The sequence below is a fragment of the Euleptes europaea genome, chromosome 9, assembly GCF_029931775.1.
Source record: "Euleptes europaea isolate rEulEur1 chromosome 9, rEulEur1.hap1, whole genome shotgun sequence".
NCBI lineage: Eukaryota > Metazoa > Chordata > Lepidosauria > Squamata > Sphaerodactylidae > Euleptes > Euleptes europaea.
In genome coordinates this window covers 72,293,914-72,315,100 of record NC_079320.1, presented here as the reverse complement: position 1 = coordinate 72,315,100, position 21,187 = coordinate 72,293,914, and the positions used below count along the sequence as shown (strand labels likewise).

General features: G+C 42.8%; 1 protein-coding gene across 1 annotated transcript; it reads right to left on the bottom strand.

Annotated features, from left to right (window-relative positions):
- Positions 1-18,313: 18,313 nt before the first annotated feature.
- On the bottom strand, positions 18,314-20,662 carry LOC130482389 (toll-like receptor 6). Its single transcript, XM_056855097.1, has one exon. It carries the CDS (start codon positions 20,660-20,662, stop codon positions 18,314-18,316), a length of 2,349 nt encoding a protein of 782 aa, XP_056711075.1.
- Between the last annotated feature and the right edge of the window lie 525 nt (positions 20,663-21,187).

The window sequence follows — 21,187 nt, the reverse complement described above, 5'->3', positions numbered from 1 at the left end:
AATCAGTATAACTAGAGGAAGTCCTATACATTTCCCTTTTATGTTTTGCTGAATAGCACTGACCAAGGAGAGGTAAAGCCTACACACATTCCACACTTAAGAGGATGGAGAAACAGCCTGCGCAACTAGCCCCTAGGGTTGCCAACCTCCAGGTGGTGGCTGGAGATCTCCTGCTTTTACTATTGATCTCCAGCCGATAGAGATCAGATCACCTGGAGAAAATGGCCGCTTTGGCAATTGGACTCTATGGCAGTAGGACGCCCCTCCCTAAACCCCGTCCTCCTTGGGCTCCACCCCAAAAACCTCCCGCCGATGGCGAAGAGGGACCTGACAACCCTACCCGCACTGCAAGGCTTGGCCAGGTGCCAACTTTGCTGCGTAGGGTGAGGCAGACTGCGCCTTCCTTCAGGCTCCACCCCAAAAACCTCCTGCCAGTGACAAAAAGGGTCCTGGCAACCCTAACTCTATGGCATTGAAGTCCCTCCCCTCTCCAAACGTGGCCCTCCTCAGGCTCCACCCCAAATTCTCCAGGTATTTCCCAACCCAGAGCTGGTAACCCTACCTGTACCTCAGGGAAGCTCACAGCTTACCCATTCTTCTGGTGGCAGCTGTTTCAAAGTTGGCAGCTGCCAATCATAAGCCCCACCAAACCAGGGATTTGCCTGCTATTCTCAAACATGGGGCAGGTGCCACATTGGGGAGAGCCACACAGGCCTGTCAAAGAGTCACATGGAGCTCCTGAACCACTGAATATCACTGCCCTAGTTTTTAGTTTAGCTAATAGGTAAAGATGTTTCTGCAAGTTTTGACAATTTGAGGCCATAGCACGGAGAGAAAAATTTTTACACAAACTTGTTGGGGTGAGGTTAAGATATATCCAACAGACGGGTCCTGTTTAAATCATCCCCTACCTGCATGTGAATCAGCTGGGCTGGGAGATAGAGGCAGAGGTGCCGGCAAGATGAGGTGAGTGGCAGGGTACATCATGATGAAATTTACCGTAAGCACAAAAGCAGAACTGAGCTAAAAATAAACTGTAATTTTACAGGAAACTGGTGGCAATACTTCTTCAATTTAAAAAAAACTTGTGTTACAATGTTTGATTGCTTCTCCATAATACGGCAAGTACTTGCTAATATATCTGAATTTAAGCACATTAAGCACAGTAAAAAACAGCAGAAAATGGGCGGGGGAGTAGGAAGGAAACAGGAGGTTTTTATGTAAAAAGATGAGCCTTTCGGTGTTTGAGTTTCTAGTGAAACCAGCACACTGCATACAGGTGTTACAGTTGTTGAACATGCTCTCTTGATAAGAAATAGGAACAAAAAATTACCTTCAGTTGCTGTTGAGAATCTCATTTAACATTTTCTTAAGACTTCAGTCCTGAGTATCCTACTTTCGGCAGGCTTGCAGTACCGACCTCAGCAACCTGAACTTTTTGGGAGGGAAAGGTATTTGTTTATCAAGATGATTCCTGTGCTGTCTCTCCATATAGCCTGCTCAAGGTAGCTTATAAAGTAAAGCATAAGAGCATAAACTGTTGGAATATCTGTCGTGGAGATATTCCTGTATTTAGCAGTGCCTTAAGCTTAGCAGCAGCAGAAGCTACACATGTGTGTGTGTGTGAAAATAAAAGGAGCATCAGTCGTTTGCTCTAATCAAACTAAAGTACATTTATTGTTGAAATACACATTGGATAGGAAAGAACAAACAAGGGTTCTCTATCCTGATCTACCTTGCTAATTCTCTAGGTATAAAAGGGTATCTGCCTTCCACTCCATCTTGGGGTGGGAAGGCCTGGACGCGCAGAGCGCCCGGCTCCTAGGTCTTGCTTGGGTGATGGGCAAAGGCAAGAGAGAGTGAGAGGGGAAGTTTCCCTGACAATACATCCTCTAAACATCAAAGGGGACAGGAAATGAGGATGAGGTGTAACTACAGATACCTCCCGAGTCCTGTCTATCTATCTGACTCTCTGTGGTCAGTCCCCCCCTCTTAATGTGTAGGCAAGTGACACCGTTAGGAAGGGCAGATTTCCCAACATAAACACCATAAAAGTTGTAACAATTAAAAACCCAGCATTAAAAACCCAGCAAGAGCATAAAACAAAGCAACACCTTAAAATGACAAAATGGGCCCAAAGGTTTCATGAAAATGCATTGATCCACGTTCACTGACATAGCAAATAATTTCTTTGTACTTACATTGTACTGAAATTCTTTTTTTAAGTATTAACAGGTAATGCAGACTCTATATGCAGTCTAACTCAGCCTACTGAGACTGGCTTCACTATTTCTTCAAAACAAGTTTTAAAAAACATATTGGGCTGGACCGGACAGAGAAGAGAAAATGGTCCTGGAACAAGCCACAGTACCTGTGGTGGTACAAGCCAGCGTTGAGGGCAATTCAAATCAGCGGTGCCAACAATGGGCTCTGGCTCACTCATTGCCTCCTGCAAACTGGTGGCAGCGTAGGTGGAGGCAGCTGGAATGCAGAAATTGGTCCAACTCTCCTGAGCCAAGTGGCCCCTGAGGCACTGGCAGAATTGCTGGAGCTTGGCTCTGTTTGCCCCTTGCTGCCAGTGGCCCTCTAGGGCAGAAGCCCACCATCCAATTTCCTTGTAAGTTCAATAGCCTCTCCACCCCTGATGTTGGATGAAAATGCAGCCTGATCATTATATCCTCGCTTCTAATTATGTCCAAGGCAGATTGTTCAGCTGCCAACACCATCATACAAGACATCCAGTTATAAAGCTGTCTAGCCCAATAACGGTCCCTTGCCCACTCAGCCAGCTGTCCTTTCCTGCCATCCTCTCTTCTCGCTTCCTCCTCCTTGACAGAGCGCCTTCTGGGTTCCACCCTCTGCCTTGAACACAGTCACCAGCACCTCATTACTCCTTTCTCCTCCCAGTTCCAGGACATGCTTGCTGCCTGATGAAGATAGACTTGATGGCTAGCAGACTGCAGTGCCAATGTTTTCTCTTTTGTGTGTGTGGCAACCCTATGAATCAAAGTCCTCCAAAATGTCCTATCTTTGACAGCCTTGCTCAGATCTTGCAAACTGAGGGCTGTGGCTTCCTTGAGTCAATCCAGCTCTGGTTGGGTCTTCCTCTTTTCCTGCTGCCCTCAACTTTTCCTAGCATGACTGTTTTCTCCAGTGACTCTTGTCTTCTCATGTGACCAAAATACGATAGCCTCAGTTTAGTCATTTTAGCTCCCAGGGTCAGTTCAGGCTTGATTTGATCTATAACCCACTGATTTGTTTTTTGCTTGGCAGTCAACAGTATCTGTAACACTCTTCTCCAATACCACATTCCAAAGGAATCTACTTTCTTCGTATCAGCTTTCTTTCTCTTTTAGCATTAGTAAACTGCTGCTTTTTCCAATGGAAAATTAGGGGGAATATTGGAAAGAACCTCCTATAAAATATCTTCTGTGTGAGAAAAACCTTGTTTCACTCCTTTCAAATGTATAGCATTAAAAAGGCTGAGGACTCCCTTAGTTTTCCAGTTAAAAAATTGGGAAATTTTGGTGAGTACTTGGGGGAAAAACAATTCTGACAACTGTAGACATCGAATTATAGAACTGGAAGGGGCCATATAGGCCATCTAGTCCAACCCCCTGCTCAATGCAAGATCAACCTGCCAACATTTGAAGACAGCCAGTATGGGGCAGGGGAGTTCACATATTCAACATTTGCAAGAATGTTTGTTTAAATATAAATAATTCTGGCAACAATTAAGATGCAGTAATGTGTTTAATAACAGTACATTATTAAAGAGTTAAAAGTTCAGCTGAATATTCAAACTCTGTTACTCCTACCAAATAATATACTTCCTTTTGTTTCCTACAGAATTTGTTTTCTACCTTCAACTTTTATGTTTTCATACTTCTCAGATGCTAAAATTGAAGATACACGTGCTATGGAAGCCTAGGTTGAAGCAGTTTGCCACCCTTACTCAAGTATTCAGTATACTTTTCTTATAGAAAAAGAACTAATTTATATATTTTAATTTCATATATAGGCTAATTAGTACAATTTTATACACTAAGTTAGAATTAATTCATGTTATGGTGTTCATTCAGAAAAAAAAGGTTTAATAGGAAAGTGCTTATTGCACATATTTCAATTCCCCTTCCCCCCTCCCCAAATTTCCCTCTTTTTTCCCAGGAAGAAAAAAGAAAGAAAAAGTCCCCCTCCAGGCTTCAAAATTTCCAGAAGTTTTACATCTCTAATCTTGATCATTGTTGATTTTGTATTGTTAATTTGATGTATTGATATGGTGGTTGTGCTTCTATAGGGATGTATTTTAATCTATCTTTTGTTCCATCATACAGGCGAAGGTAAGCACAAGTGAAAACTGGATGAAAAAATAAAAGCTAATTTGTGTAACAGGCTAAGGCAACCCACATAGGCACTGGGGCTTTTTAAAAAAACCACGGGACATGGGGGTGGGTTCTGTACTTGTTGCCAGGCATCACCAGGCATATTGCCAAGGATTGGAATGGCATCATCTGGGTTTTTATTTACTAAAACACCTGCCTTCACCTCATGGGGAACCCAAGGAGGTTAAGCCCAAAGTACTGGGGATCCCCCAGAATTACAGCTCATCTCCAGACTGCAGATCAGTTCCCCTGGAAAAAATGGATGCTTTGGAAGATGAACTCAAATGTCACTGTGCCCCACTGAGCTCCCTGTCCTCCCCAGGCTCCTTACCCAAATTTCAGGGAGTTTCCCAGCCTGGATCTGGCAACCCTATTCCCCCATCCCCCACCGGTGGTCAAGGAGGACCTGGAAACCTATTTTGCCATCATCATCATGGCAGTACCTGGCTGGGAACTTTCCTAATAATTTAAACAGTCAGTTTCCTGCTGCATTCAATGCATTTTTTTCTTAGTTCAACACAGCAAACTGTTCAAAACCCTTTTTCAACATGCCTGTCAAAGTGACAGGATCCCCTCCTCCTCTCCATCTGCCCTAGGGTGGTATTCATCAGCACTCTATAAACATGCCAGAAAGTTTTTAGAACATTCCCAAGAGAAACTGAAAGCCACTGAAAGCAATACAGAACTAGTTGTGCAAGTAATTTTGATTTGCAAAAGTATTTTCTCATAGAAGTTGTCAAGAAGCAGCAAAACCAAGGGCAGTTTTTTCAGCAGCAGCAAAAGGGAAAGCACGCTGTGGTACTAACTACAAACATAGCTGAGAAGAATCAAATCAACACTTTTTTCTCAATCAAGCAATCATTCCTTGTTTGTTACAATCACAGATCAGCTGAGATTGATATCCAGAAGGAGTCACCAACACATTTACATACAGTAAAATTTCAGAGCCATATAATAGGCTGATTTCAAGAGTGCAGACATGATTAATAAAGACTTTTCTTTAGAAAGGGGGATTTTTTTACAAGCTTGTAATCCTTGAGAAAAGAGTCTGGAAGACAGCAGAAAATAGCGAAGACTTGAAACGACTACTACTGAAAGTTAAAAGAGAAAGTGCCAAAGCAGGACTACAGCTGAACATCAAGAAGACAAAAGTAATGACTACAGGAGATTTACTCAATTTTAAGGTTAACAATGAGGAAATTGAAATTGTTGAAGACTTTCTATTCCTTGGCTCCATCATCAACCAAAAGGGAGACAGCAGCCAAGAAATCAGAAGGAGATTGAGACTGGGAAGGGCATCCATGAAGGAGATGGAAAAGGTTCTGAAGTGTAAGGATGTGTCACTGGCCACCAAGATCAAGTTAATTCATGCCATCGTATGCCCTATTACTATGTATGGGCGTAAAAGCTGGACAATGAAGAAAGCTGACAGGAAGGAAGCAGATTCCTTTGAAATGTGGTGTTGGAGGAGAGTGTTACAGATACCGTGGACTGCCAAAAAACAACAACAAATCAGTGGGTTATAGATCAAATCAAGTCTGAACTGACCCTGGAAGCTAAAATGACTAAACTGAGGCTATCATACTTTGGTCACATTATGAGAAGACAAGAGTCACTGGAAAAGACAGTCATGCTAGGAAAAGTGGAAGGCAGCAGGAAAAGAGGAAGATCCAGCCAGAGATGGATTGACTCAATAAAGGAAGCCACAGCCCTGTTTGCAAGATCTGAGCAAGGCTGTTAAGGATAGGACACTTTGGAGGACACTGATTCATAGGGTCGCCATGAGTCGGAAGCGACTTAACAGCACTTAATACACACACACACAAGACAGCAGAGAATGTAGGTTTTGCAAATCCTCTAGATGCTGATCTATGCAGAAAGTTCTACAACTTGTCATTGTTAACTGGAAGACATTGGGAAAGGGAAGAAGTTGGCCTCTAAAGGACCTCTAAAGGAAAACTAGCACTGAAGAAGAAACCGCCTGTCACCTCTTTACCTGCTTCGCCGTGAGGGTATGGCTGCCTTCCTCTTTAACTGAAGAGAGGATGCTGAACTATGCAGAAAGTTCTACAACTTGTCATTGTTAACTGGAAAACATGGGGAAAGGGAAGAAAATATTGTGAGGAAGTTGGCAAAAGAAAAGATCTCTAAATGAAAACTAGCACTGAAGAAGAAAACGCCTGTCATCTCTTTACCTGCTTCTCTGTGAAGGAACGGCTGCCTTCCTCTTTTAACTGCAGACAGGAGGAAACACAAGCACAGAAAGGGGACAGGCCCACGGGCAGACGTGTGACTGCTTCCTTCTTGAAGCTGTTACTGGCCACCTTGGAGCTGATTGGAGGGCCAGACAGAAACAGCTCTCCCTCTGTTGACCCTTTTTCTTCCCACTGCAAAGAATGTGACGATTGGGGTTCGTTTTGTTTTTTGGCTTCGGGTATGAGGAAGTTGGTTCACTGGCTTACAAAGGCAGTCTTTCTGGAGTTTCTGTTTCTTTGTCTTCGCAGTACTAGGGTCTGTCAGGGTAAAGCTGGATTTTAATAATAATGAAGGTCTCTCTTTTTCTTCTCCTCCCATTCCTACCGTCAAAACACACCTATTTGTATTTCTGCTCAAGAGGCATTTAAAGAGGGTTTTTTGCAGGAGCAGAGCTAGGAAACAAAGGGAAATAAACAAACAAAAAACACAGACAGCTGCTTCTTATTTGCGTATCTCAGAGTAATGCATCCTTCAGAATTCCATTTTGGCCGTGTAATCCATCTAGTCAGTAGCACAATAAATACTTAGCTAAAGGCTGCTATCCAGAAGGAGAATAAAAAAAGTTGGTTCTTATAATTCATTTTTTCTACTGTCACGGTCTCTGACATAATTATGGTATTTTGTGAACATGTGCAGAATTAATTCCATATAGAGCTAGTACACATCATGTAAACTGAGCCACATACTGCAGAGGTTTGTGTAATGTATAATGAAAGCCTGTGTAATGCAAATGTCCTTAGAACAGGCTGACAGAATTCTCTCAAGGTCAGCTCTATCAAGAGCTAACTAATTATGTCACTCTGGTCTTGTCCTTGAAGGGGAAGAGCAGAGCACCTTTCCTTATCTATCAATAAGATGTAACTAAAATCACCTTTCTGACTCAGCTGCCAGATGTCAGAATCTCACAAGCCGAACACTTTTGCCCTTCTCAAGGTCTCAAGATATCTTAATGTACTAAGAGTGCATTAATAGCTTAAACTGTGCTTTTTATAACTCAAAGGCATTAAAGGTTCCTGCAGTCCTATCAAGTAATATGCTTTCTTGCCTTCTGTAATCTGCTCAAGGCTGTGTGTTACTAACAGATGTTCACAAAGTGACAATGTAAATAATTCACAGTGGGTAGCCGTGTTAGTCTGTTTGTAGTAGTCAAAAAAGGCACCTTAAAGACTAACAAAATGCTGATTTCTCCACAGCCATCTCTCCCCTGGACATCACAGACTCTTTTGCATATCACACCTAATCCAATCAAGCCTGCTATTCACATTTACATACTGTTCCTCTACTTAAAGACCAAGGGATTCACATTCTAGCTGTATCTGAAGAAGTGAGCTGTGGCTCACGAAAGCTCATACCCTACCAGAAAATATTTTTGTTAGTCTTTAAGGTGCTACTGGACTCTTGCCCTTTTTGACTAATGTAAATAATAATTGTGTTTTATGAGTTATATAGTTAAACATTGTGCTACAGATTTCTAAGTAGTCTCATTTAATGCGTATTGTCCTAGCGAAGAGGATGGTATAAAAATTAAGTATATAATGTAATCATGAAACTCAGAAATGAGTGTTTATACTTTAAGCAGAGTGGACTGAAAGGAAAGGAAGCCCATATAGGGTGGTGGAGAGCTGAGCAGCTGCTACTAAAACATTAGTGCACTGCTCATCATATCTGATAGAGGGAATAAAAGGTATCCCTCTTGATAAGAAAGTGGGGATAAAAGATTTCTCTTTACTCTTAATGAGTCTAGAAACAGTATAAATAAGCTACAGTTAGCCCAGAGATTTAGAACCTTCCAAAAGGCTCTCAGAAAAGGCTGAATGGTATGTATGGTTTAAATACTTTACTCTAGACTTTGTGAATTAGATACTTTGAACTGAATCAGAATAATTGGACTGTTATATTTTAGAAGTTGGATTTTGAAACTGAATAGTATGTAAGACTTGCTTGCTTTTACTGCATACTACATACATTGTATTTTTATGAGTTTTTATAGAAGTGTTAAAGACTTGATAATCTGCATTGATACATATTTTACTAGAAGTATATCAATAAAAAGACTTGCTTTTTAAAAGTAAGTAAAGTTGTTGAGTCCTGGCTGAATAAGATACCTTCACTTCTCAGTAATTGAAACATTCTAAGAGCCTGTCATCTGAACAGCACCACCCGCTTCACTACCTTTTAAAGAGAATCAACCCGTTTAATAATCTCCTTCCCTTCCTCTCCCCACAACAAACACCTTGTGAGGTAGGTGAGGCTGAGAGAGTTTAAAGATGAGCCCAAGGTCGCCCAGCTGGCTTCATGTGGAGAAGTGGGGAATCAAACCAGATCAGAGCCTACCGCTCATGTTGAGGAGTGGGGAATCAAGGCCAGTTCTCCAGATTAGAGTCCACCGCTCCTAACCACTACACCACACTGGCTCTAACTAGAGCATAACACCCGCACAATGAACACAATAGGACTTGTTTCTGCATAAACACACTTAGGAGGAAGCAGCAACTCTTAACTGAACGCAATTGGTACTTAAGTGATGTCCTTTCTAATCTGTTCCCTTGTTTTCACTGGGGACTTGGTCATGATTAACCCTATATAGACTGGGGTCTTGTACCTTATGCTGCTGTGCTTAACATTTTAATATTATTATTATTATTAAAGGTTTATCAGAGAAAGTCCACCCAATGGTCAAACCATGTGGTAAAGTGCGGGCTGATAAACCACACTTCTTAGGCATAGCGAATCAATCCTCAAATGTATTTGTACCACTTTATCATTGTGAGAAATAGTGGTAGGGTGCTTATAATGGGAGGAGAACCAGAAGGAAGGAACTGGGTGGTGTCTTACTATGACCACAATATGACATCCACTGACCATTAGGTACCACCAGACTAGATGGGCTTAAGTAGTCCGTTTCATGAACACTGCAGACAGAACTGTGAGGAACTTTGACCGATCTTTCCTGATGCTGAAGAGTAAGAAAAATAGAGCATGGCTAAGTAATAAGGAGAGGGGGATGAATTTCTACTGCTGATTTACATCTTCTCTTTCCCCACTACATCCCCAATGACATATAGAAAAGGAAATGTGATGACATAGATTTAGCCATCATTACTACAGGCTTTGCAACTGGCACACAATGAATTACAATGGGCAGGAAAATGCTGAACCCAATGCTCTTATCATATATTTCTTTTCCTACACATTATCAGGCAGAAGCATGAGGTAAGATGAGCCCAAACATAAAAAGGAGGGTTCAGGAGAACCCATACCAGACTGCAAACTCACTACCAGGACTATGATCTACGTATGTCATTTCAAAAATAAAATAGAAATGCTTATGACTTATAACAGGGGTGTCAAACTCAATTGTTATGAGGGCCTGATATGACTTAAATGTCACTTGGTTGGGTCGGGCCATGCCTTGCCAGCCCAGATAGAGAGTGGGTGGTGGGTGGCTGCCTCGTGGTCCGGATTGGGCCCTTGGGGCTTATGTTTGACACCCCTGACTTATAAGGTTGTATGTATGGAATCCAAGGTTGTTGGCAGATTTGGGTTAGGGCCATAGAATGAAGCAGGAGAACGACTCATAAAATTCTGTGAAGACAACTATTTGTTCACTGCAAACACGTTTCAGGCAACTAAATAGACATGGACATCACCAGACGGCCAGTATAGAAATCAAATAGATTACATAATTGGAAGCAAAAGATGGAGAAGTTCTATTCTCTTGGCAAAAAAAAAGACCAGGAGCCAACTGTGATACCGATCATGAATTGTTAATATCGAAAATCAAGAAAAAGCTTAAGAAAAACACCAGAACATTCATAACACCAAAATACAATCTAAGCAATATTCCTGAAGAGTTTCAAGGCCATGTAAGGAACAGATTTGCATTACTGAGTTCAAGTGAATGTAAACCAGAAGAACTATGGGTGGAAACTAGAGATATTATCAAGGAAGAATGTGCAAAGACTATTCCTGTAGCCAAAAGAAATAAAAAGCCTCAATAGATGTCTGAGAAAACTCTTAAAATTGCCAAAGATAGACGAGAAGCAAAAGTAGTGGACAGAAACAGAATCTAAAGTCTAAGTGCAACATTCCAGTGACTTGTACGTAGAGACAAAGAGAACTATTATAATAACCAGTGTAAAGAAACAGAAGAGAACAACAAAAAAGGAAGAACAAGAGATCTGTTCCACAAGATCCAAGAAATTAAAGGGAAATTTAAAGCACAGTTAGGCATGCTGAATGAACAGCATGGAAATACATTAACTGAACAGGACAAAATAAAGAAGTCACTGGCTACCAAGATTACCGTATATACTCGCGTATAAGCAGAGTTTTTCAGCCCAAAAAAAGGGCTGAAAAAGCCGGCCTCCGCTTGTACGCGGGTCAATACGGTAGAGGAGGGAGGGAGGAGGGAGGGGGCAACTTACCGCTGCCGCCATCGCCGCTATCACCGCTTCCCCCAGCCAGGAGCGCCCTGTGAGGGCCTCCTGCGGCTGCCGGAAGGCGCGGCTGCCGGGCATGCCCGGCTCCCTCCGCCCAGGACCGGCCTGGGGAAGCCTCCTGCGGCCACCGGGCCCGCGCGGCTTCCCCCAGCCAGGAGCGCCCTGTGAGGGCCTCCTGCGGCCGCGAGAAGACCGTGCCACCGCTGGGCGCGCCGGGTTCCCTCCGCCCAGGACCAGCTTGGGGAAGCCTCCTGCGGCCACCGGAAGGCCGCGCCGCTACCGCTGGGCGCGCCCGGCTCCCCCCGCCCAGGACCGGCCTGGGGGAGCCTCCTGCGGGGGGCCCGCCACTGCCTTTGCCGGGCCTGGAGTGAAGGTAAGCCTGTTGGGGGGAAGGGGTATAAGCCGACCCTCGGCTTACACGCGGGTGCCTAATTTTTCCCCATTTTTGGGGAGAAATTAGGCACCTCGGCTTATACGCGGGTCGGCTTATACGTGGGTATATACGGTAAGTTAATTCATGCCATTGTATTCCCTATTACTATGTATGGGTGTGAAAGCTGGACATTGAAGAAAGCTGACAGGAAGAAAGTAGATTCCTTTGAAATGTGGTGTTGGAGGACAGTGTTACAGTTATCGTGGATTGCCAAAAAAACAAATCAGTGGGTTATAGATCAAATCAAGCCTGAACTGACCCTAGAAGCAAAAACGACTAAACTGACGCTGTTGTACTTTGGTCACATTATGAGAAGACAAGAGTCACTGGAGAAAACAGTCATGCTAGGAAAAGTTGAGGGCAGCAGGAAAAGAGGAAGACCCAACCAGAGCTGGATTGACTCAATAAAGGAAGCCACAGCCCTCTATTTGCAAGATCTGAGCAAGGCTGTCAAAGATAGCCCATTTTGGAGGACATTGATTCATAGGGTCGCCATGAGTCAGAAGCGACTTGATGGCACTTAACACATACAACACATGTATGGGATGCAATCAAGAGATAATGTGTCACAATGTGGAGCAGACCTAGTAGATCCTACATGGCTGCAAAGCAGATAAGTGCCTTTTATGAACACATGAATACATGAAGCTGCCTTATACTGAATCAGACCCTTGGTCCATCTATATTGTCTATATTGTCTACTCTGATCGGCAGCAGCTCTCCAGGGTCTCAGGTAGAGAAGGTCTTTCACATCATCTGCTTGCCTAGTCCCTTTAACTGGAGATGCCGGGGATTAAACCTAGGACCTTCTGCATGCCAAGCAGATGCTCTACCACTGAGCCACAGCCCTTCCTGTGAGGCAGGTTAGGCTAAGAGCGGCCCATATATCATGCAACTTAATTTGAGCTGTATGACACTGACTGACATCCTGCCTGACGCAGAAGCCAAGAGGATTAGCAGTCTTGTCCAGGATACCCATCAGAAAGTCCACAGCCACGTAGAAAAAGTGTAGTTTATTTGTACAGTGCAGAAATATATACAGATACTCCTTTCACACTCTCCACTCATAACATCCCGCATAGAACTGCGGTTTCACTTCAATATATACACCTGGTGGTTGCAGCCACCAATCACAGTAGATACCCAATTATCCTGGCATTGCTACTGCATTGCATCAGCCACCTGGCTATAGCTGGATCAGGCCAGCTTTCTCTAGCTCCCCAGGTACTTTCCAGGCTGATTACATCATCCTTAGATCTCACTGATCTATCCTGCACCTGTCAAACTAACTGACAGACTTGTAATCTTGACACTCCTTCTCAAGGATTTCAGATTAGTTTGATTAGTTTCATGAATCTATTGCAATCCACATTTTTTGTAAATAGATCTGCCACATTACCAGCACTGGCACACTTTACAATACATACCAAGCCTTTGTTCACAGATTCAATTACATTGACATATCTTATTCTTATATGTTTACTTCTGCCTTTAAAGTTTTGCTCAGTTGCAAGTTGTAGCGCTGATTGACTGTCAGTATACACCTTTACTGGTAATTGTACAGACACATTGAGTTCTTTCATGAGATAGACAAACCATTCCACCTGGTTTATACATTCACTCACAGCACTATATTCTGCTTCACATGAACTCATGGCTACAAATGACTGTTTTACAGATTTCCAATCTATGGGTGCCTAACCAAAATACAACACATACCCGGTTGTTGATTTTGCGTTCCCCTGATCTGCCCATGATGCATCTGCATACGCAGTCAGTTCCCCATTACATGCATTCAAGCATAACTGTTTGTTCACAGATCCCTTCAGGTATCTGAGTACACGCTTAGCTGCTTTCCAGTCACTCTGCTTTGGTGACATATTTTTCCTGCTCAGGCAATGCACCGCCTGATATATGTCTGGGCGAGTCCAACAAGCAAGATATAACAAACTTCCTATCAGGGACTGATACAGAGATTTGTCACACTCTTCTTGTTCCTGAGACTCTTCACACAAATAACCTGTGACCATTGGGGTTTCAGCTGCATTAACATCAAGCATGCTAAACCTTTCCAGCAACTGTTTTATTTTTTCTGTTTGAGACAAGTAAAAAACACCTTTACTGTCTGTTTATTTTTACCCCTGGAATCACATCCAGGTGCAGCCAATTTACAAACTGCCACCTGTTAGATTAGTATGAGAAACCTTGAGCTATTGGCATTCTTCCATTTCAGCCTTCCTTGCTCTGAACCACAATAGCTTTTCTCTTTCATTGTCAGCTACTATTCTTTCATAGCTGCCATCATCCATATTGTAAACATGACCTTCAAAACCATATCTTGATGGAGGTACTCCTTTATTACTCCTGTCTGATCGTCTGACTACCGTGCCACTAGACTCCCCTCCTTCTGGAGTCTCAACCTTTACTGTTTCCCTGCTTGCAACAACTTCAGAAAAAACACTTTTATCTGCCTCTGGCTGTCCATTAGCTGGCAATAAAACTTCTTCAGAAACCTTCTCAATGCCATGTAATCTTGGCCAATTAAAAGATTCTCCGAAGTTCGCAGATTTGCTAAAAGACACCTGGTTCTGATCATTAGCAAAGCGATAAGATTTTGCTGCATTCTGATATCCCAGAAAAATCAGCGGTTTGGATTTCTTGCCACCTGCTCTGCGGTTCTTTAAAGGTATTGTCACGGTTCGGGCCGTTAAGTGCAATGCTGAATATATAAATACTATGTGTTAGCTTAAAGCTGTTTACAGTCTCTTTGACTGTGCCAATCTGTGTATGTGCATTGTGCATATCTCACAGAGTACAGAGAGTCTCCTTTCCCTTCTCTGGTCTCTTGCTCTGAGGAGGTTCAGAAGTCCCTCTGTTAAGTAGAGGACGTTCTGACACAATCTCAGAGGTCTAGCTATTAGCCCAGTATTCAGGATGCTTCTTAGCATTGGTAAGCCAAATAGGCTTAGTTTGTAAGAATCCATAAATCTGATGGACTCTCAGTGTTCCAATACATGGAAAGATCACTGCACTTAGATTCCTATTCAAAGAATAGGAATTCTAAGGGTCTCTATCCTCTTCTAGGAATAGAGCAGTCTCACAAGAAGACTGTAAGATATGTTGAAATATCCAGATCTTGATACTTCAAGATATCTGAGAACTACTGTCCACGCAAGAACAGAGTTTCAATGTTTTACATCTCAAGCCTTTTGAGATGGAGAAGTGTTACTTCAGACAGCTGCAGTCTGTCAGTCATAACACTCTAAAAGTGCTAGCTGTTCTGCAGCTGTATTTATGCTGTTTCTAGACCCATTAAGAGTGTTCCTTTATCCCCTCTTCCTTATCCTTCAAAAGGGTACCTTTATTCTCTTTAGTGGCATCTGCTCCTGTCCTCTGATATCTTATTGTCCAGATATGGACATCCTTCCCTTTCACTCCTCTGTGCTTAAAGTATAAACCCTCATTTCTGAGGTACATGATCACGTTACATATTTAATTTCTATACCATCCTCTTCGTTAGGACTATACACATTAAATGAGACTACTTAGAAATCTGTAGCACAACGTTTAACTATATAACTCATGAAACACAATTATAGCTGACACTGTCACTTGCAAAGTGTCATTTGTTTACATTTGGCTGCATAGCCTTCAGAAGGCAAGAAAGCATATTACTCTTATCTTTGAGAGAACTTTAATGCCTCAATAGCACAGTTTCAGCTATTGAGACCTTGAAAAGGCCTTTGAGATTCTGACATCTGGCAGCTGAGTCAGAAAGGTGACTTTACGCTGCCCCTTCAAGGGAAGGTGCTCAGCTCTGCCCCTTCAAGGACAAATCAGGGTAACTTTAGTAGTTAGCTTTGATAGAGCTAACCTTGAGCTAGCCTGTCAGCATGACACAGACATTCATTATACATTACACAATCCTCTATAGTGGCTCAGTTTGCATGATGTGTTTAAGCTCTATATGGAATTAATTCTGCACATGTTCACAAAATACCATGATCATGTCAGAGACTGCTACAGTATATTCACCCAAGCCTCTGTACCAAACACTCTTAAATGCTTTAAAGAGGGATTTCTATTGTACAATGCCTTATAGGGAATATTGTTAATGCTGGAGGTCCAAAGTCTATTAATCAAATAACAAGCCACCTTGATGCCTTCCCCCCAGAACCTGGGTTTTAGATTAGCATCCTCTATCAAAGCTTGCAACATTGACTTTAGATAACCAATCCTCCTCTCAGCCACAGCATTCTCCTGAGGAACACAGGGATTAGCCAATCTGTGCTCAATTCCCTTGCTCTCCAACCACTGGGTAAATGCACTAGAGACAAATTCACCGCCTCTGTCAGATTGTATACTGGATACCTTGAGGTCTAGCTGCCTTTCCACCTTTTTAATCCAATACTTGATGGTTTGACATGCCTCACTTTTCTGCTTCAGCAGATACACCCAGCCATAACGAGTAAAATCATCCACAACACATAAAGCGTACCGGTTCTTAGACACACTCTCAGGAAATGGACCACAGAGATCTAAATGAGCAATTTGTAGAGGTCTGGTTGCCACCCTTTGGCTTACCTTAGCGACTGGACTACGTCTGCTCTTAACAGATTTGCAGACAGTGCAATCTAGGGAAGAATTACACTCATTTAACTTAATCCTTCCCTAATACACTCAGGGTCTTCTTTAGAATGGAAAAGGAGGCATGCCCAAAGCGCCTATGTAGAAGGTGTATGCACTCATTATGTGGATTTTTATTCACAGACTCCACTACCATAGAAGATTCTCCTGTTCTTCTATGCGCCACATAGACATCCTTTTGCAAGTGCCCTTCTAATATTACAACCTCCCCCTGGCTTATCTGGCAGGTGTTTCCTTCAAACTGCACCTTAAAGCCAGTCTTAGCCAGCACAGAAACACTTAGCAAACTATGCTGTAACTCAGGCACACAAAGTACATTTTGAAACTTATGATTTAACTCTGGGAAAAACACCTCCCCTTCAGAGTGTACCTTTAAGTGTCTCCCATCTGCCAGACTTACATGAGACTTAGCAGACTGCTTTTGGTTTACTAACATGGAAGCTTTGTTAACAAAACATTTACTTGCCCCACTGTCCAAAAGCCAAATGTCCTCTTTGTCTCCAGCCTCTGCCAGCACAACAGCAGTGTAAGTTCCATTCACTGACTGTCTCTTTGATTGCTTTTTCCTGGCCAACTGGGGACAATTTCTTTTCAAATGTTGTGAGGACCCACAGAGAAAACACTTTCTGACGAACATCACACATTCCTCCTCTTGCTTGTAGCTCTTACTCTTCCGGTCTCCCTCACGTGCTGGCGTCTGAGCCATCTGCGCAGAGTAGAACGCTGCCCTTCTTCCTGGGTTGTATCCCTCCTGGTGGGCTGATGTCATCGGCATTGACTGTGAATTGCCTCTCTGCCTGGGTTGATTTACACCGAACTGCACACCACTTGATTCCCGTGACGACTCTGACGTTCCTCTCGGGTGAACTATAAACTCCTGGGCTGCAGTCATCTGCTTACGTCCTTCCTCCCGTCGTTCCTCGTCCTCCAGAATCCGTCCCGTCACGTATTCATAGGTTAGTTGCCCTGCTGCCAGGCTCTCCAGCGAGGTTACAAAAACATCAAAGCTCGCATCCAGAGAACTCAAAAGCAAATACACCCGGTCCTCCGCAGATATAGCCTTTCCCCTCAACTCCAGCTGTCTAAACAACTCTGCCAGAGTCTTCAAGTGGGCTGCGGCCGGCGTGTGTAGTGATTTATGGCATCTATAAAGCCGCCTCATTAGTGCTAGCAGCGTGCCTGCTGAGTCCGAGATTCACTGCTCGCAGACTATCCCATGCCAACTTTGCATGCTCTTTGCCCACAACAAAAATAAGCTGGTCATCTCCCACCGTCAAGGTGATATTGGCAAGGGCTTTTATGTCCTTGGCAATCTCGGCTGCTGTAGTAGGGAGTCTTTCCACAGCATCCCATAAATCTTCCCTTTTCAGATATTGCTCCAACCTCACAGACCAAACGTGGTAATTCTCTGAGGTGAGTTTATCCACCGGGATAAAAGATTGTTGTGCCATTACTCACACAGCCGTCACTTCTCTAGTGGCTTCTGAAAATCCTGGACTCTGCTTATCTACCACCACACATAAACCTGCGCAGTGTAGCAGAAACACTCCTGTAACGTAGAGGAGCTGGGCCCAGAGCCCTGACGCGGAAGCCAAGCGGATTAGCAGTCTTGTCCAGGATACCCATCAGAAAGTCCATGGCCACATAGAAAAAGTGTAGTTTATTTGTACAGTGCAGAAATATATACAGATACTCCTTTCACGCTCTCCACTCATAACATCCCGCATAGAACTGCGGTTTCACTTCAATTTATACACCTGGTGGTTGCAGCCACCAATCACAGTAGATACCTAATTATCCTGGCATTGCTACTGCATTGCATCAGCCACCTGGCTATAGCTGGATCAGGCCAGCTTTCTCTAGCTCCCCAGGTACTTTCCAGGCTGATTACATCATCCTTAGATCTCACTGATCTATCCTGAACCTGTCAAACTAACTGACAGACTTGTAATCTTGACACTGCCTAAGGATTCCTGAGACTGCATGCAAAGTCTGCAGTAATGCTGGTCAGCTACCTCAGACATGATCTTAGAATGCTGGTCACTGTGTTTGAGGTTGTTTTCCCAACTGGTAGGTGCATATAGGACACCTGCTTGCTTTAATCTTTATATCATTTCATAGAAATCAGAAAAGAACTCTCATATAAAACATATTCATGTCTCTGGAAGCCTAATATGAACAGCAGCCCTAAGATTCGCCCAGAAAAGTCCATGCTTGCTCTTCTCTGCTGGCCACTCCATGTAGGTTCTCTTTGCCATGAGAGCTTTTAGTTTGTAATACTTTGCAGGAATGATGTAGGGTGGGATTGGTTCTAGCAAGAGGAGGATCAGACTACTGGTGTTTTCCCTGAATAGCTTGTGATGGGCAAAGTACAGCTCATAATGACACCATTCACTCTGAACAAAATTGGGAGACAACACAAAGATGGATCGGTAACTTTTCTCAATGCAGTCTATGATATTCTCTACAATGCTCTTGCCCGCAATGAAGTTCCTTTCATGTTGGCAGATCCGTATGGAACCATCCTCCTTCTCCAAGTTTGGAATCAAGACATTCTTCACCCAGTCGGAATCATGCTCACTGTATGAGATAAAGGCATGGAATTCTATATTATCAAGAAAGTCTTCAGGATTATTTTTCCAAATCCGGTGTTTCACTTGAGTCCACTGCCACATCATCTTCAAATACCAAGGGATGTCCAAATAGATGCACAGGAAGCAAACGATAGCCACAAAGACCACTGTAATAACTAGAACGACGGCAACCAAAAGTGTTGAGTTGCAGACAAGTTCAGAGTCATGAAAATCCTCTAACCGGATTCCTCTTACGTCTTCTGGGTATTCACATTGATAAGACTCAGGCCAGCCAACCAATACCACTAATCCTTGTTTTCTAAGATCAATGAACTCTCTTATTTCACAGGAACACCTGAATGGGTTGTGCTCTGCTTTTACTTCTCTGATGCTCGGACAGGTATGGTAGAATTTGGAAGATGGTGTCACTATTGAATTCATTTCTGTATTCAGTAATCTCAGACTTGTAAACTGACCACATCCAGGCAGATCAGTTAGCCTATTAAAAGCCAAATTCAGTTCTTCCAAAGCTTTGAGCTCAACAATCTCTTTGGGGATACTTGAAATTTGGTTGTTTTGAAGATCAAGCTTTTGGATGTTGACTGGCAAACAGTGAAAGACAGAATTGGACAACTGGTTCGATGACAAATTCAGTTCAGCCAGATTTTCACCCCAGTGGCACCCCTTCTCATGGTCTTCGTGTTGCAATAAATTCTGGCTCACGTCCAAATATTTCAGAGACTTCATGTGGCTGGTCATTAAACTCATTTTTATTAGATGTCTAAGCTGATTTCCCGGTAGAATTAGAGTTTCAAGGAGGGTCAAATTATTGCAGCTTTCAAACACTGCATCTGTTAAAAGGTTATAAGAAAAACATAGGTAGGTAAAATGACTGGGTTTGGAAGGGCAAAGCATGTGTATCACCTTTGCACCAGAAATGGTCAATGCTGTGATGTTCATGTCTGAAAATATCCTATACATGTATTGTGGATGAGATTCAACTGAAGTGATTATAGTCTGTTTAATTACTAATGTTTTTAGAGATGTTTCAGTATAATTAAAATTGTTTGCTTCAGTTGTATCCATCGTAGCGGCCTCAGAGATAACTAAATGTTCAACAGTTGTTTCCCGTGCAGCCTGCAGAATGCTGAGTAACTCTTCCCAGGAACACTGCATATTGTTCAGTGTTAGGTTTAGTAATCTTCCACTTCTGCTGAGCAAGAACATTCTCAACTCATTGACTTGCGTATCATGGATGTTGAACAATTCTAAACTTTCTGTAGCGTTGAGTTCTAGATCTGTGAGAATACGGAAATCTTTGTGGGGGTGTAATACAAGCTGAATGGTCTTTGTGTTGAACACTGGAATACTTTTCGCTTTATATTCAGAGAGGTCTTCTAGGCTCAGGAAGAGAGTATCCAGTAGTAAATGAGCAACTGCACTGAAATCTGATCCGAGTATCCTTTTAGCACCGAGACCAAGATATTGCAGTTTCGGCATATCAATCTCCGGGCATATGGGCATGTCTGTGTAGTTATTGAAAGTGAGATTCAGATGCTGGAGACTTAGAGCAGGATGACAGGAGAGAGTCCGTAAAACGTTGTGTGATAAATCCAGGTGTTCTAAGTCTTCATTGTATTGGAAGACACTGAAGTCAAGCTCTTGGATGATATTATGAGACAGGTTTAATACCTGCAATCTCAAAATATACCTAAACTCTGATATCTGTAGCTGAGAGATATTATTGTGTGATAAATCCAGCACTGTTGTCTCTGCTGGAAGGTTCTTAGGAAACTGATTAAGAAATCTGTTTGAATAGATGGCAGAGAATCCACTTTCCTCAAAAGGCTGAGTATTATTCCAGAAGGCTGTTATAAAAATGAAAACAGTACAGGAGTTCCTGGTAACTGGTCTTCTTGCTTTAGCCATAATGCATAAGAGTTCTTTAAATAAGCTTCGTGGTGACTGTGATCTCTCCATATCAGCCACTGTGAACAGAATTTGAATTTGAATATTGTTATAAGCACTTTTAAAGTTTAAGAAGAATCCGCACCTATTACTTCTAAATGCTGTAAACATTTATTTTCTATTTCAGTGGGGGGCTTTTTGCCATCAAATCACATCTGACTTATGGCAATCCCTGGTGAGGTTTTCAAGGAAAGGGATGTTCAGAGGGGGTTTGCCACAACCTGCTCCACGTCAGAACCCTGGTATTCCTTGGAGGTCCCCCATCCAAATACTTGCCAGGGTCAACCCTGCTTAGCTTCTGAGATTTGATGAGACCAGGCTTGCCTGGGCTGAAGGAAATGTTCTTCGAAAAATTATTTTCATTACTCTCATCTTCTAGTGTGTGTGTGGGGGACTTCCTGCCTTTTCAGATGGCAGACAGCAATGATCTGACAGACTGGCAGGCAGAACAAATCACTGTCAATAACATCTGTAGCGTTAAACTTG